The 17,144-nt window shown below is 39.3% G+C and overlaps 1 protein-coding gene across 3 annotated transcripts in view; it reads right to left on the minus strand.

The window, feature by feature from the left end:
- The window catches only part of arhgef12b (Rho guanine nucleotide exchange factor (GEF) 12b), a 46,918-nt gene that overhangs the window by 18,135 nt on the left and 11,639 nt on the right, over window positions 1-17,144 (minus strand). For all 3 annotated transcript variants that reach the window (XR_004020995.1, XM_030746313.1, XM_030746312.1), the window contains exons 2-10: window positions 14,199-14,242; window positions 11,326-11,424; window positions 11,112-11,161; window positions 9,635-9,692; window positions 8,913-9,142; window positions 5,572-5,688; window positions 4,719-4,844; window positions 2,269-2,367; window positions 2,087-2,197 (exon numbers count right to left, since the gene is read on the minus strand). Coding sequence is in view for 2 of the 3 variants with exons in the window: in XM_030746313.1 (XP_030602173.1) it covers window positions 2,087-2,197; window positions 2,269-2,367; window positions 4,719-4,844; window positions 5,572-5,688; window positions 8,913-9,142; window positions 9,635-9,692; window positions 11,112-11,161; window positions 11,326-11,424; window positions 14,199-14,242 (934 nt within the window). In the remaining variant the exon portion in view is untranslated. The remainder of the gene's footprint in view (window positions 1-2,086; window positions 2,198-2,268; window positions 2,368-4,718; window positions 4,845-5,571; window positions 5,689-8,912; window positions 9,143-9,634; window positions 9,693-11,111; window positions 11,162-11,325; window positions 11,425-14,198; window positions 14,243-17,144) is intronic.

A 17,144-nucleotide genomic window follows, 5' to 3' on the forward strand; every position in this document is an offset into this window, starting at 1 on the left:
CATGGGCTTCAGTGACAAACCATCCTGTTGGGATTCAGAAAGGCTGGAATAATTGGAACTGCAGCTGACGACGAGTCTGACTAACGCGACACAGAAGAGGAAGCGGCGCTTCGTCTACGGAGTGTACGGAATTGTTTAGAAGTGACACCGAGGATGAAGAATTCAATGGATTGATGGTTTGGTTAACTTGTTAGTATGTTCTTTATGCTATGGTTATCTGAATAACTTAATGTTACGTTAACATACTGTAGCGATTCTCTTAGTTAGAGAGCGTGTTGATGTTGTGGGATTCGGACTGTTCGGGAGGTTCGTGAAGGCAGCATGGAGAGAGAGAAAAAGACCGAGAGCTTGCCTGTGTGTGTGTTGCTGTTCCGTTGTTGTAGTTGTGGTTGGCGTGGCTGTGGCCTACAGCAGCCGTTTTTCTGTTAATAAAGACGACCTTTGTTGTGAATATCGCCGACTTTGGAAGTGTGTTTACAACGTTACAATACTGAACACGTGTTCGTTGTGCGTCATGTAGCTGAATGTGCTACGTTAGCATAACGTAGGTGTAACCGTGTTCGTCCTGTTCTTTAATCCATTATTATTTTAAATTGCCGTTCAAGATAGAATTTGTGCTCTGAGTCTCGGATTCTATCAACCCCCCCCCCCCCCCCCCCCCCCCCCCCCCCCAAAAAAAGTGCGACTTATAGTCCAGTGCGACCTATATGTTTTTTCTTCTTTATTATGCATTTTTTGGCTGGTGCGACCTATACTCCAGAGCGACGTATAGTCCGAAAAATACGGTAATCATTTATCTTATATTATTCTTATTAGTTAATGGGCATGCTTTGTGTTTTTCTATAAATTTTCTACCTTATCAATAGTTTGGCAGTTGATAAGGTATATATATATATATATATATATATATATATATATATATATATATATATATATATATATTAGGGGTGGGACTTTAACGCGTTAATTTCGATTAATTAATTACGGGGAAATTAACGCGTTAAAAATTTTAACGCATTTTAATCGCACTTTGCACCGTGGAACGTTTCTCAGTGCACGAGTTCCCGGCATACAGATTATATCGACGCACAATGTCCAAATTAGGGGCCGCATCCTGCGAAGGACCCGGCCCACGTCTTTCGCAGCCCACGAACACCACAAAGGCCGGAAGTGAGCAGCTAGCCTTCATATCAGCTGCCGTCACCTCTGCGTAGCTCATGTTGCCTAGCAACGTAAGTGTGAAGCACAGCTGTGTAAAAGCAGCTGGTTAAACGGAGAACGAACTTTTTCTCCTTTTTGTGGTTTAATTTTAAGTCTGTAATTCAAAATAAACTGTTAAAACAAGCATAACACATTTCAACATCAAGGAATACAGCTGAGCTAATGATTAATTTCCAACTATAACAAGTGAGACATTAATGTTGAATAAAACTATCCAGTTATGATGCTTAACTTTAATTTCAGGAGTTTGCTTATCACAGGGCACTTCCACCCTTCATTGGTCTGTGTAGTAGACTGGTGGGAAAATAAACAAAATTTCTAAAAGAGGAAACAGTATGTATATTGATTTATTCATCAACTAAACTTAAATTAATATTTCTCATGTCAAATATTGAAATGCGATTAAAATGCGATTAATTTCGATTAATTAATTACAAAGCTTGTAATTAATTCGATTAATTTTTTTAATCGAGTCCCACCCCTAATATATATATAATGAGCTCTTTTTCAAGATTTACATCTGCAGTAGGAGCAGTCAGACTTGGGGTTGTGATTACAAATGGGTTATGTGACAGATTCTATGCCCATCGTACATAGAGTATGTGGTTGTGAGTCATCAACACAGTGTGGAAATGGAGAATGACCAAGAACTAAGGAAATAATGAAGTTCAACTACAATTAAAATGTCTTGCTATGACTGTATGACACAATATAAATATGCGCTTACTATATGCCTATGTATGCTTTTCATTTTTAGTGCACAGTGGCCTCGTTTTGGTGACAAGCCTCATGATTCTGACTACATTGGTGGCACAGGCATTACTATACACTGGTTTATACTGTGTACATGTGTTTGTGGAAGTACCAGGGGTGCAGGGTCAAACTGTGAGACCACATGATGGAGGAAGACTGCAAGGTGAGCCGGCCGAGACTTCAACGAGTCAATACTCTGGAAACAGCTACACTCGCCATTGATCTGGGGAAACAGATCCATTTATTAGATGATATTCATGTGACCCAAAAGTCAAGAGACATTTTGCCAGATACCTGTTCTTGTGAGGAGTCAAAGTAGTCATCTTCTGCTCCAATAATCTGAGGGTTAACGAGGTAAGGAGGGCTACCAACACTGCACTGGGTACTGGAGTCCTGTGTGATATAATCAAGGTAAAATACAGGATCAAACAACGAGATTCACATGACAAAGAAAGATTTTCTTTTTCACAACTAGGAAAGACTCAATAAATAATTTTAAAACTGCCTGTCAACAGAAGTTAACAGTCAGCCAGCAGCACTCAGTAGTCTAGCCACAAAAGAGAAGTGAATCTGGGGTTGTTGATATCAGCCTATTATTTGGTCAGTCCTCAAAACAGCTGGACATGTACTGCAGTGACACATTGTTCAAATGCTCATAGTCAAATGCTTTTTAACAGCATTTGATTGATATTTTTGCTTCCTGTTGCATTTGTACAACATGCTTTGATTTGTGCTAATAGCACAAATTGCTATTTCAGAATCAAGGAAGCTACAGTATATTATATATATATATATATATATATATATATATAAACTCGTAGGCCTCTGAGCACTTGTGCCACTTATGCACACCTAAAGCAGTGTGTTTTTGTGAGATAACAGGCTTTTGCCTAATTTATATTGTGTATACGTTCATGTTGTTCTTCTCCTCCCTCTTGTTCTATGTCCTTACTGTTGCTCTTGAACCCTTGCCAGGAACCTATTTAGTGGAGCATTTAATTATAGTCACTCCACTGTTTTGTTTCTGCTGATAAGAAGGTAAGTTAGGGTTGAGACTTTTTTGCTTTAAAATAATAAGTGATTTTATTGCCTCCCTAATGCTGTTTACCCTTAGCGTTCCCTGAAATTTTGTTTAATCTTCTTTGTGTTTCTCTCTCTTCCCTGAACCAATTTTGAGATGTAAAATTTCAAATGTTCAAAGGCAAATTACTACTGTAAACTTCCTTCATTAAGTTACCCAGATCTTTACAAGACATCTGCAGTTTAGGGCCCAGAGAGCACAAACATTAGCAACCTTCTCAGTTAAGCTGATAAAGAGCACATCTAGAACTTCTGCAGGTACAGACAGTTATTGGCTCACCGTGCACACTAAAAAGATCAAATTATAGCTTCCCAGACTGGACGTTCTGTAATATAAAGAGTCATTTCACTGTGTCTGAGCAAGCCACAGCCTCCAAAGCTGAAATAAAGCCAATGCTGAAGTGACACAAACTGCAGCTCCTCTAATGGCCACTTGTGATTTCCTCCTAAAGTGAGTCAGTCCTGTGTTAAAATTGATTTTGGTCACAATGAATAGTTTGTATCACCTGTATGCTGGGTGATTTTTTTTTAACTCACCTGTTTCAATTTTGCCTCAAGTTAGGGCACAGTTGCTTTGATTAAAAGTTATGCTTACACAGGCGGCAATAGGTGCTAATTTGAGTCACTGAACTGAAACTCACTGCAGTGTTTGTGATGTTGGTGCATTTTGTAGCACTTTAATGGAATTATCTAACATATATTCCGGCTTGCTGTGTGCTGTAGACCGACCAAGAAGTTTGTGCTTCAGTTATTGTAAGTCAAATTCTAGTATTATTTTTGTTCAGTGTAGCACTAATTAACAGGTATCTATCTGTGTGTGGGCACTGCAACCTACAATTTATGAGGGTGGTTTTTGCTAACCAAGCTTACTAGCACTCCGGCTTCTGGTGTAAATATGGTAATTTCTGGTTCCAAAAACCTTATATGGCAGGGGTCAAAATAGGGGCTGTGTGTCTCCGTGTTGTACTCACAGTTTATACTCATGTAGTTTTCTAACCAAACATGTGAGGCTTGATAACATGGCTGATAACATAGTATTCTCTTGTCAAAATACTGGAACTTCTGGCTTAAACACTAACGCTGGCATTTCAAAAACAAGGGATTCCAAAACGAGTGGGTGGGGTCACAGTGGCTATGTCCACCTTTTATATACCGTCTCTGTGTTTGTGACACTAAAAATGTATTCACCCTTTTCCAGCGACTACTTTTCTGATAATTATTGTTGATGCAATAATGAGGTTTGTCTACTACCCAGTGGCGTTCCTAAGGACTTGTAAGCATATGTGACTAATGCAGCATGCAAACACACAATGGAGACTGCGGAAAACCTCATACCCTCTAAACATGTTAGCATTCAGTTAGCTCAAAACAAAGGGCCTCACAAGGCTGCTTCCATTATATGGACTCAATTCAAAATGACCATGAATTTGGAGTGACTAAATCACGCAAGACTTGAATGCCACACTTTAGGGAGTTCACTTGTGTGCATACCCACGCTGAAGAGGTGAGGGCTCAATGACATATTGGGAGCTGATACTCAATGACTGTTTTTGCCATTGCTCGTCCAGTTTTAGTTCACGTGAGCTTGAAAATGTCTTGAAATGAATGATTTTATAGTATGACTAGAAAACCAAAGAGAATAAAAATCTGTGCGTGCATCTTACAGTGTCGGCGGCGTCGTCAGCATCTGGCGACGGGCAGGTGCTGAGGCCGTCCCTGTGACTGATGTCCGGGCTCTGACAGGGCGTCTCTCTGCTTCCAAGGCTGTCAGAGACGGGGCTGCTGTGCACCTAATGCAGAACACAGACAGAAACACATACACATGAGCATAACACACACACACACGTGGACACACAAAACACTTAAACCAAATTGAATGTTTAGTCTGGTGCTGAATACTGGGAAATTCCCCCTAGAGTGGAAAGTACTACTTAATTCCTATTTATAGAAGCTGTGATAAAAAAGACTGTTTTTACAAAGCGGCCTATGTAAGCAGTGAGGCTTTGTGATGCATTTAACATTAGATGGCAGTTACGGCTACACTAGATTATTACAAACAATCCTTGGTCAGCAGCAGCAGCTCAAAAACTCACACAGAGGTAAAAATGAAAAATGTCGCTGTAAACGGTCAGAAAAACAGCTAAAAAGTGTTGCTGATTTTCTTAATAAAGTTGGATTTAACTTTACACGCGAGTCCTGAGAGAAGAGAGGTCTTATAATAGATCAAATCTGTTAATTCGTGCTCAAAGCAGAAGTTTATCGAGGAGTCTTGACATTTATCAGCTTTTAAAATTCAAATATATTGAAATAAATCTGTGAAAAGTAACAAATATTAAAAATTAGGAAGCTGGAAAAGATTTATAAACATGGCATAAAAAAGCATTGATGTTGAGGAACTTTGTTTATCGACTTATACACGACCAAAATAACTTTCTCAGCATCAGCCGTCCTGAGCAGCTGGCACAATACTTTGAAGAAAGCACCACACTAAATGTTCTGATGTGTGCGTACACTCACTGAGTTGTTATTGATCGAGGGCCCATTGCCACACCGCGCGGGTGATGTCTGTTCCTTCAGAGGCGACCCGCTGTCTCCATCCTCAGACTCACCATTCCAGGACGCCGTGGCTCCTTCCTGAAATGCAGGCACAGACGTATACGTACATATACTGTATACAGTTGGAGCCATACGTTTTTGGACAATGACAACATTCTTTGTAATTTTGCCTCTCTACGCCACCTCAGCGAATTTTAAATCATACAAGCAAGATATGACTGAAGTGCAGACTTTCAGCTTTATAGGGGTTTAATGAAAGTATTGTATTAACTGTTTAGGAATTACAGCCATTTTTTTTTTTTTTTTTTTTTTTTTTTTTTTTTTTACACAGTCCGCCATTTTCAGAGGCTCAAAAGCAGTTGGACATCAGACTGAGGATGGGTTTCATGTTAAGGAGAAGCCTGCTGAATGTGCTTTTCATAGCTGTTTAGTGGAAGATGCCGACGCAAGTGAAGGAGGCGGTCACGAGGGTGAAAAACCAAAATAAACCTATCGAGTCCAGAACACTGATGATGAGGTAGACATATCATTATTAAAGTCTACGTTTAAGAGATGCCTTCATGAATGTAAACAGAGTTTACAACTACTGAAAACTACTGTTTATACTCAAGAACAGAAAGTCCCTCAACTGATCTCGACCCAACACAGCGTGCTTTTCGGTTACTGAAGGCAAAACTGAATAAACAGAGATGCACAAATGAGCAGAAATTGAAGGTGGCTGCAGTAAAAGCCCGCCAGAGCAACTCAAAAGAGGAAACAGTATTTTGTGATGTCCATGGGTTCTAGACTTCAGGCAGCCACTGACTGCAAATGATTCTTATCTGAGTATTAAAACCAATCCTTATATTTCAAATGGCGTTCCTTTGTCCAATTACTTTTGAGCCTCTAAAATGGGGCGTATGTATAAAAATGGCTGTTCCTAAAAGAATATGGTAACATTTAAAGCTTGAATTAAAGCTGAACTGATTTAACAGTGGTGGTATACAGAAGCAAAACCGAAACAGAAAAATTTGTCATTGTCCAAATACAGTGTACTTATGGACCTGGAACTGTATAAAATAATTTGTTCAGCCTCCTATCAGTTAATATCAAGCAGACCAAAGAGCACCATGGACCTCCAATTAATCACAGAATATACAGGGTACAAAAAAAGGGAGTTTGAATGCTTATTATATAATTATTTTATATGTGGATGTTATGTTAACAATCTACTGACAGTAGGATGGTGGAAAGTTGATGGAAACGTTTGGCAGAATTATTTTCTTTTCTATTTCTCTTTGTGTGTCATGTGTTGCTGTGGCAGGCAAGGCAGACAGGACCCCATGAGAGGCTAGAGCTAAACTTATACTTCAGCTTTATTTGTGAAACGCAGGAGATATAAGACTGGTCTGGAGCCAGCTGCACGAAAACACAAGACTCACAAGAAACTCAAAATACTAAGGGCACACAGCAGGAAAGCCAACATTGACAGCAACACTGACGAGGACAAGACCAGGAACGAGGGAAAACACAGACAATATATACACACCGAGGGACAATGAGGGAAGTGGAAACATCGGGGAGAACAGGCGACAAAATAAACTAACGAGACACAGGAAGCAAAACCTAAACATAAAGCACAAAGTAGAAGGGATCGTCAAAATAAAACAGGAAATGAAAAAAACAACACACAACACAGACTTGGCATAACACAGGGAAGTAAGTCCACAAAGGAAACACCAAAACAGACATCAAGACAACGACACCAGAACCAGACTAGGAAGCAACCAAACGGGAAAGACACAACACCGAAGACTAGACATGGGAGGGATAACAGATCAGTTTGTTTACATGTGAGAGAGTGCTGTCAGTTTAGAGCGAGCTCACACTGTAGAATTAATGGCAATTAAAGTTGTTTTATTTACATTACAGCCTTCAGTGGGAAACCTTAAGTGCAATGGTTGGTTATATAGCAGGTTTTATAAGGAAAATGAAGACCTTTACCTGGATTTATCCAGCTTTATCTGTAAACTGTACTGAGGAGAAAATGCGACAGACTTAAGAACTGAACAAGTAATCCTGCTTACACGCAGAAACATGACAGCATCCCACTTCCCTCATGTATCTGAGTACGACAGCACTTTTGCAACCTTATGTGCGATTTGCGAGTATGATGTTGTATTTGATGTGATAAAAGAGTCAGAATTAAGTCAGATTTCATGAAACTGGTTTCACCTCCCTAAGTAAGAAACGATCAGCTGCACAGGTTTGAATCAGTTGTCACAGACAATTAAATAACTTCCAAAATGAAAACCTAAAGTCCAGAGTTTCTGCAAACAATAAATCGTGTGCACTTTGCAGAAAAAGTTTGACTCCTTCAGTGTTACACGGAGGACACACTGTTGACATACTGCAGCAGTTTCCGTAAAAAGTTGGTTGAAATGGACGGGAACGATGAGGCTAATTAAAAATAATGAGCTGCATGGGTTGTACCAGCCAGATAAGCTTATCACGAAGCTTGTCACAGTTAAAAATAACATCATGTCAGAGCACTGAAGTTTCACTTTAGCACTGACATCTAGCAGAAGGAGACATTAACCTGAGTATGAAGCGCCTTCATTAGCATTTTTTAAAGGAAATGTCTCTCCTGCACCTTCATCCACCTGTATTGTGATTACTACAAATACTAACAAATCACATTTTATTGATCTTATGGAATCATGACTGTGTTATTTCATTACATTATATTTAATTTCATTAAATGAATGACCTCTGGTGGATTACTTCTTGCCAAGTTATCCATTCAGAATGTAAATAAGTGCAAAGTGCTGCACTTGAAACAACTTTATAGCCTGCTGGATCAATCTGTGTGCCATTACACTGGTGGCTGGAACATTGGGTTTACTTGTCAAAACCTATAAAATGTTTCTTCAGTACTCGTATAAGGAACGACCCCCTTATAGTGACCATATTGGGCAATATTTTCCTGTAGAACAAAGCAAATTTTCCTCCAGCAGTACTATTTTTTTCACCATCTGATGCAGTTTGCTGATGCCCCGCCTCCAAAAAAGACCTGCAATAACAAGTTTAACAGTGATTTCATTTGTAAAACAGCAGCTGTCGTCCGATAAGTGCTTTTGCTATGTGCATTTACACCTCAAAATTACTGCGCAAATGGAAGTTTATCCACCGCTCAGATGCACTCGCATTCCATGAAAACTAACAGAAATCCCTGCTTTTGTATTCACCTGCACATTACTTCATCCTTTTGAGCTAAATGTGACACTGCTTACACAGTATGATGGGGTTCTTCTCTTTCTTACCCCATCAGACAGAGAGGAGGATGTGGTGTTGTCCTGGGGGTTGCAGGGCGTGCTGCTGGTCAAGGGACTGCATTGCTCCCCACCTGACAGTGCAGGTGAGTGGGGTGCTGAGAGAGTGGATGGTGTGCTGATATCTCCATTTTCCTCTTGTCCTTCCTTCTCCTCTTCTAGGGGGATCTGAGGAAGCCCTGGAGGCCTCCCCAGCACTGTCAGGGCTACATAGGAGCCCGCTGCCAGAGAGGAGTCATGGGAAAGGAATGAAGGGAGGGTGAAGGGAGGGGAGAATATAAAAGCCATCAGAAAAAGCTGAGAGACCACATTAAGGGAATTAAAGGAACAATAAGCAATCTGCAGAACAAGTACGCTGATAAGTCATGATATAATTTCCTGTGTGAACTGCTAGCTGTTGCAGTTATGCTGCATTAACTGGTAAAAACTTTGAGTCAAAATATTTATCTGCAATGTGACGTTAACCAATGCGTCTCATCATTTTTTGATAAGTGGCACTGCTGTTATTTTGCACAAATGTGGAGGGGTTTTTGTAAACTTCCTAGATTACAAAAAAACAACAACAATAAGTGCTCAAGTCTGTGCTTTAGAATTAAAAACAACACAACTACTCTTCATTTAGACTTAATTATATCTTCTTAATGAGCCATGAAAAACAACATGACAGATGTGATCCAGCACACTAAAGCTATAAATTATTAGTGTATACTTACATTTTATCAACTTTACAACCTCAAGGTGGTTTGAATGTGTAACTAAGGTCCCGTTAACCTGTTAGAAGATAAACAGCATTAGCAAAGAATTTCTATAACTGACCAGGACATGGTACTTAAAGAATAAAACTGCTTTATTCACCACTTATTGCTTCATAACTGACAGCTGATAGCAAGTCAACATCCAGTTGCAGAGGTAGCTCTCTGATCTAAAGTGTTACCTGTCATATATCAATCAGTCGCTCACCTGATTCAGTCTCTCACTTCAAAGTAAAGCTGTGCCTGCCCACTTTATGCACTTACAGTTATTTAATCTGCCATTTTACACATCCTCGAATTCCACTGGAGCCATTTCATCACCGCTAGTCACTTTTTCTGTGTGACATCATTCTTCTTCTTTTTTTTTTTTTTTTTGTTATTGTAAAAAAACTCCATAACAACATCCAAACTCTCAGCGCATATCAGTCCATCTCTCTGACTTCCTGAAGCTTTCGGTGACTCATCTGTTATTAGATAACATATATATCTTAATATTTATCTTTATGCATTTACAGCAGCAAGACAGCATTTAGGATGATTTGGTTTTCATAGTATTTTTCAGCCTTTATTTTGATAGAGCAGAAGAAAGAAGAAAGTAGGGAGAGACCAATGGGAATGATATGGAGGAAATGCGGATATGTGCATGATATGCGGAGCTGCCGGCTGTGGCGACTCGTGGGGAATAAGGGAGCAGCTGAAAGTAGCAGCCTCTTTAATAATTGCCACACACCTGCAAGCCTCTTTGCAACCCACCTCCATCGCAGCATCTCATTTGATGCTGTTCTTGACTTCTTTTTTTTTTTTTAACATAGATGCCTGTTCTGTGCTGCAGTCTTGCAGCTGCACTTACCGCCTCCATCTTTTCAAAGTATACACGTTTATGGAAATATTAGTTTTCTTTTTTATAGTCATCCTGACTGACTATCTATAGCACATTTCACAAGAGCCCCTCAGTACAACATTATCAATGTCTCCTTGGGAAAAAATGTGTGCCAAAGTGGGGAATAAAACATCCTACAGTGAACTGAGTTTATCATTTTTATGCATCTAATTGTGTTCTTGTGCTGGGCGTCCATCAACAGACCAGTTTAAATATGGTAGTCTCTTCGTCAATACCCAGTTCTGTATTATTCTGAGTGGTTTTATTGTACAGATACTACATTTGAGGCTGCAGATATAAGCAAAGCACCACTCTGAAAACCTGTTGTACTGTCTGCAATAGATACAGATTTCCTAAGAAAAGGGAACTGGATTTGGATTGGTATTCAGCACTGACCATGGGGATCTGAATTAAAATAAAAGTTTCAAAGCAAATGTCATTGTTCTGGGTGTGTTACCCAGCTAATGTGGTCGGTTTCATCCTTTAACTTATTTTTGGGCTTATAAAGATTCATTTACTGATCCTGGAAGTAAGCAGAAACTAAATGAGGAGGGTAACCTTAATGATCCTGTCTCCTGTCTGGACACCAGCTCGCATTGCAGCTCCATCTATAATGCAAAAGACAGGAGAGGGTCAGCGATGTGCGTGTGTGTGTGTGTGTGTGTGTGTGTGTGTGTGTGTGTGTGTGTGTGTGTGTGTGTGTGTGTGTGTGTGTGTGTGTGTGTGTGTGTGTGTGTGTGTTTCAGAGAAAAAGAAAGAGAGAGAGTCTTACCTTCTTTGACCAGCTGCACAAACACAGGATTGTCTCCACTTACTGTCAGCCCAAAGCCATTTTCATCTCTCTGGATTATCACACAGCGCTGAACCAGACCTGCCATTTGTCAACACACACAGACACACACACACATTTCATTTCACTGCATGCTACGAAAGACAGTCAGAAACCCCAAAATAAACTATATACTTAACTTCATGGTATCATGTTTGTGTGTGTGTGTGTGTTTTTTCTTTTTTTCCAAATAAAAACCTGCTGCTGTTATTGACCAGAGTTGATATCGACATCACATACTGCTGCAAATGAAAATTATTAATTAATATATGAAGTTTACCCTCATTCTTTTGCACTGTGTACCTTGGTCTGATACAGTGGGAAAGGGAACACAGGCGCACACAGGAAATGACAAATTAAGACACTGAAATGTTCTTAAACAGCCTCCTGCTGTCTTTGCTGAGACTCACTACTGAAAGATCTTTTTTGTCCCCTTTATTCCCTTGGAGAGTTTTATAGGAACAATTTTAAAAAACTGTAAAAATCAAAACACCACCATGCAAATGCAATATTGAGCTGCTGAATTTCCCATTGTCAAACGAAGATTGATGCTGACTGTTTTGTTGGTTTCACGTCATTGTCTGGCCCTATCTAAGTAAACATCTGTACTTATAGCTTTATAATGCTAAAGTAAGACACGTGTGTGTGTGTGAAAGAAAGGGTGCCTGGGAAAAGCAGAGTTGTTCTTTCCTCTGCATAAAGACACAATCTTATCAAGTAACAATCTGGAACAGACTTATATCTGAAGTGATATGAAAATTATATTTGTTTAAAATATGGTGTTCCTCAAGGGTCGATGTTAGGCCCTCTGTCAACTTTACTTCACATACACCAAGCCAAGCCAGCTTTATTTATATAGCACTTTAAAAACAGCGGGTGCTGACCAAAGTGCTTAATGTTTAAAACACAATAAAATAAAAAAGCATTTTAAACGAATAAACATAATTAAAATTTTTAAGTACTGATAAGTAAAACAAATGAGTAAAAGTCAATAAAAGTCATCTCTCAGACTGTGGCCAATGAAAAAACGATGAGTTTTTAGAGGTGACTTAAGTGACTTCTGCTTTGCCGATGCCACTCAGTTTCATATAAACATATAGTTGGATTTGATTTGCACATAACATCTATGCAGATCTGTGTAGAAAAATACACCTTAGAGGTGATTCTAAAGATGAAGCATTAAAAAAAAAACCCACACCATTCTGAACCAAAGGCACACCGATGTTCAGAAGCCAGAAATATAAAATACTTCACTGCCAGAGTGCTTATCCTCTATAATCCCTCTACTTCCACATTCTTGTTAACATGAAAGATTCACAAACCTTTTGAAAATGTATATAAAAATGGTTAGCTTCAATGCTAGGACACCCATTATTTTAATATCCAGTGTAAACAAATTAAAATAAATAAATAAATAAAGCCAAAAATGAACCTGAGCACATTCCTGTTTCTCCACTATTCCTGGTAAATATTTGTAAGGATATGAACTAAAAACACTGCCCCTGGACCTGCTGGACCTTGATGAAATTTAACAATGAGGTCAGTGTGTGATAACAAACTGTGCCATAAAATATATAAAATCTAACTTGTGTCGTGCCAAATATGCATCGAACTCACATATTTAAATTAATGAAAACCCTTCAAATGAGAAATTTAACAGCTGTAAACAGTAGAGTAGAGTAAATATTATTATGATTAGTTTTGTTTTAATGTTAAGTAAAGGAAAGGCACGTTGTGGAGTGCATGAGGTACACTTTCACTTAATCATATCCATTTAACCATTCTGTGTTTTGCTTTTTTAAAGTGATGTCCTGAGTTGAAACTGAACTAAATGTTGCACAAATGGCACAAAAACACCCATGAACTCATGCCGGGAGTACTCATTTTAACCTGACCAATCTTTGCAGTTCTCTGAAATCAGTGAATCCATCTGCAAACCAAACTCAGTCTACAATAAATTCTGCAAACCAACCTCACCGACAACATGAAATCTCCAAAGAACATCTGCTAGATCAGAAGAACTTGATGTTCTTCCTGCAGCCGCTGAGGAAGTTTAGTGCAATCTGCCTGTCTGGTTACTCCCACTTCAAAGAACTATCAGAGAGAGTTGAGTGGATAATTGGTTGTCTTTTGGACTCTGTGAAGAGCCTCAAGACTCCAGGGTGAACAAAAGGGCAGGAAGGATTAATGTCAACCCTGGAACCCAGGCAACCACCTTCACAACTTCTTTCTGACTTTCTGCCTACACCCATACCATCTCTATTCGCTCCCTCACCAGCCTCAGTGGTAAATACTCAATTTATATGATAAGTTGAAATCAAATGTATTGCAAAAAGATCAGCCTTGGAAAAATAATAGTTTGACAGCACATACTATAAGAACAAGCATAGGGCAAAGAAAGTTAAATACCTCAGTGACTTTAACATAATTAAAACTGGAACTCTACATCTATGCAATTTCCTATGTCCCTGAGGAACTCCTATAAACTGATTTTTTTTTGCCTGTCTAATTATCCAAAACAAAGCTATTTAAACTAAAGTCAATACCACAGCATTTATACTGCTTTCTTTCTAGTGATGCAGTACAGTCCATGTCAGCAGTCATGCATTAATATTAGAAAGTCAAACTATGAGCTAAGAATCAGTCTTTCATTATTCTTCAGGCCTATTATTAGTATTATTATTATGGGGATTTACAGATAAACTTTCACAATTGATTTACAAAGCAAAGATTCTGCAGACAATTAATGAAGCAAATAAGAAACAATCAAAGTCAAGCAATAAAGCCAAATAAAGACATAAATCTGTGTCTCTTACCTGTAGGGTCGAACTCATTTTTAAGGGAGAGCGACTGAAGAGTCCTAAAGAGACGTAAAGCCAAATGAGAATCCAACAAAACATGAAACCTTAAACATTCAACTACAGTTAATAAAGCTGATTTTGATGTTGCACCCAATATTGTTTCCCAAATATCCTTTCAAATCCTGAACCTGACAAAAGACACTCAGTTAAAAAAAAAAAAGTCCCATGTAAAATATATTTTGTGTGTGTCTGTGTGTGTGTGTGTGTGTGTGTGCGTGTGTACCTGTTTAGCACTGTCTGCCTGCATTTATATAATTTTGTATGAGTATGTGTTCATTCGGTGTATGCATTAAAGTACTTTAGGGGAAGCGGTTTTGATTAATTTGTAAATGTGTAACCATATTTGCATTTTTGCTTTATGCGTGTGTTTGTGTGTTTCTCTGTACTTGTGTTAGAAACCCCCTTGAAAAGATATAGATCCTTTTAATAACTATCTCTTATAATAAAAGTGAAGAGCGTCATTATCTTGGCAATGACTCCAAAATACAGTAACCCCCCCCCGTGATTGACCCCAAAGTGGCAGAAACTGCAGTTCCACTAGTGGCCACCTGAGGCTAGCTTTAAAAGTGAGCTAATCCCCTCAGATTCCCTTGTTTAAAATGTTAACTGCAGAGCAGACACGAACATGTTTAAAGCCTGGTACAAAACATCAGTTCCCTATAGCTAATTTTCCTCTTCACAGCTACTCCAATGGAGGTCATTTTTTAATAACTCAGTTTAATTGAATTACATGTTAAAGTAATGCATCCTTAAGGATGTCACACCTTTGAACAACATGTAGGTACTTACATGTTTAATTTTTATTTTTTTTTCTGTTTTCTAGTTTTCACCTCCACCTCTTCAAGTCCCTGAACTGTTGCATTTTTAAAGTAATTATCTGATTATTCTGAGTGGGTATTTGTAATAACATACCATTGAGTTGACTTGGTGAAGTTACTTGGTACTAATTAGCAGGTATCTTTCTCTAAAGTGACTAAAATCAAGGTTTAAAAACCCCAACTTCACAAAGCAACTGTGGATAAGTCTAACTGTTATGATAGAGTACATCCCTAAGTGGAACTACGGAGTTGGTGATGTCTGATTTAGGATAATTTACCAGTAAAACAACTCAATAAGCTCCATGTACTCCCACTTTATTGGATTTAAGAAGCATATCCCCCACAGGAGCTGGACTTGAAGGTGGCATTTCATTTATTAATAGCTCAGGCTGCCTCTTCTCAACCCCCTCCAGCCCCTCCTACTCGTTCCAGAAGAGGGGGTTTTGTTTGTGCTGCTGTTCCTCCCTCGGACAATGGGGGCCCTGGGCTTTTAACAATGGCTCCCACGTCAGAGCCAACTTACTATACTGTGGCTTTGTGGGACACATTCCCGGAAACAGGGACCAGGGTTTTTGGCTCGGCCTGAGTTTCCTGAATGCGGGAGAGGGCTGAGAAAGAAGCAGAGGAGGGAGGTGGGAAGGAGGACGACGAAGGAGGTGTCTTTGAGGAAAAACAGAAGACTGGGTTTCGGAAATTTCAACTAAAGCTCACAAAGTGAACAATCCTATCTAAACTCTCCTTATGGTAAATAAAAGGAAAGAAACAAATGAAATACTGGGATATCAGATGACAGAGAACTAGGAATATTTTCCGCTAAGCCCGGTTCCTGGAAAATGAACCAGACTAAACAAGCAGCGGATACTCACAATTACAGACAAAAAGAGAGATAACTGTGGGTTATGCTGAACAGGAGACTATTATGGTGTTAACCTTGAGGTCTGATCCTCCTTGCTGTGCTTGGAAGAGATTAGCAGCTGATAGGACATGGTGAGAAAAGGGCAGATTGAATCCTGCTCAGGGGGGGGTGGCAGTAACTAAGTGTATGAGAAGAGGGAGGAATTCAGCTTTCAGCTTGTGATGTATGAGCCACGGTCATAAAGTTTGGGCCACACAATCAGGTGAGAACATTTGAGACACCTGAAAACACATTTCACTGTTCTTCCTCAAGAACACACAGCAGAATTATTAAAGCTGACGATGGGGGTTAGGTGCAAAATGCAAAGATTTATGAATGTAAGTCCACACATTAAATTCTGTTGCAAAAGGTTTTCACAGCACTCTATGCAGTCTGGTGAAAAAGTCAGTGAATAGCAAGATTCAGCTTGTAGAACCATTTTTAGCAGAAATCATTTCCTATATGACTTTATCAGTCTTTCACATGGCTGTGGGGGAAACACAGCCCACTCTTCTTTACGGTGTTGCTTCAGTCCATTAAGGTTTGTGGACGTTCATCTATGCACAGCTCTTTTGAGGTCTCACCACAGCATTGCAATCTGGGCCACTACAGCACCTTAATTTTTTTTTTTTTCTTTTTCAGCCATTCTGATTTGTTTCATACAGATGTCCTCACATTTGGTATACTGAGGAGTTCATGACCAACTCAATCACTGCAAGGTGCCCCGGTCCCATGGCTGCAGAGCAAGCACAAATCATCACCGCCTCCACAATCGTGCTTCACAGTTGGTACGAGGTGTTTCTGCCGATATGTTGTATTTGGTTGTCTCCAAGCATGATGCTGTGCATTATGGCCAAACATCTCCACTTTAGTCTCATCTGTCCAAAGAACAGTGCTGGAAAAAGTCTTGTGGTTTCTTCAGATGTATCTTTTCAAATCTAAGCCGTGCTGTTGCCACCAAGAGGCTTTCCCCTGGTCTCAAGCGCCTTGAGATGACTGTTTGGTATAAAGACATACTATGATTTTGCAAATCTGTGAATGTGGCTTTTCTTATTTTTGTTGACAAAAAAAAAGAGCCTAAATCTGGCAACATCTCAGTCATGCCAGCGCAAAGGAAACAACACACGTTTAAGCACCCTAACAATTATTTGCTAGTTAATAAACAATATCCTACATAATAGGTTGGCT

Source organism: Archocentrus centrarchus, chromosome 14 (assembly GCF_007364275.1).
Source record: "Archocentrus centrarchus isolate MPI-CPG fArcCen1 chromosome 14, fArcCen1, whole genome shotgun sequence".
Classification (NCBI taxonomy): domain Eukaryota; kingdom Metazoa; phylum Chordata; class Actinopteri; order Cichliformes; family Cichlidae; genus Archocentrus; species Archocentrus centrarchus.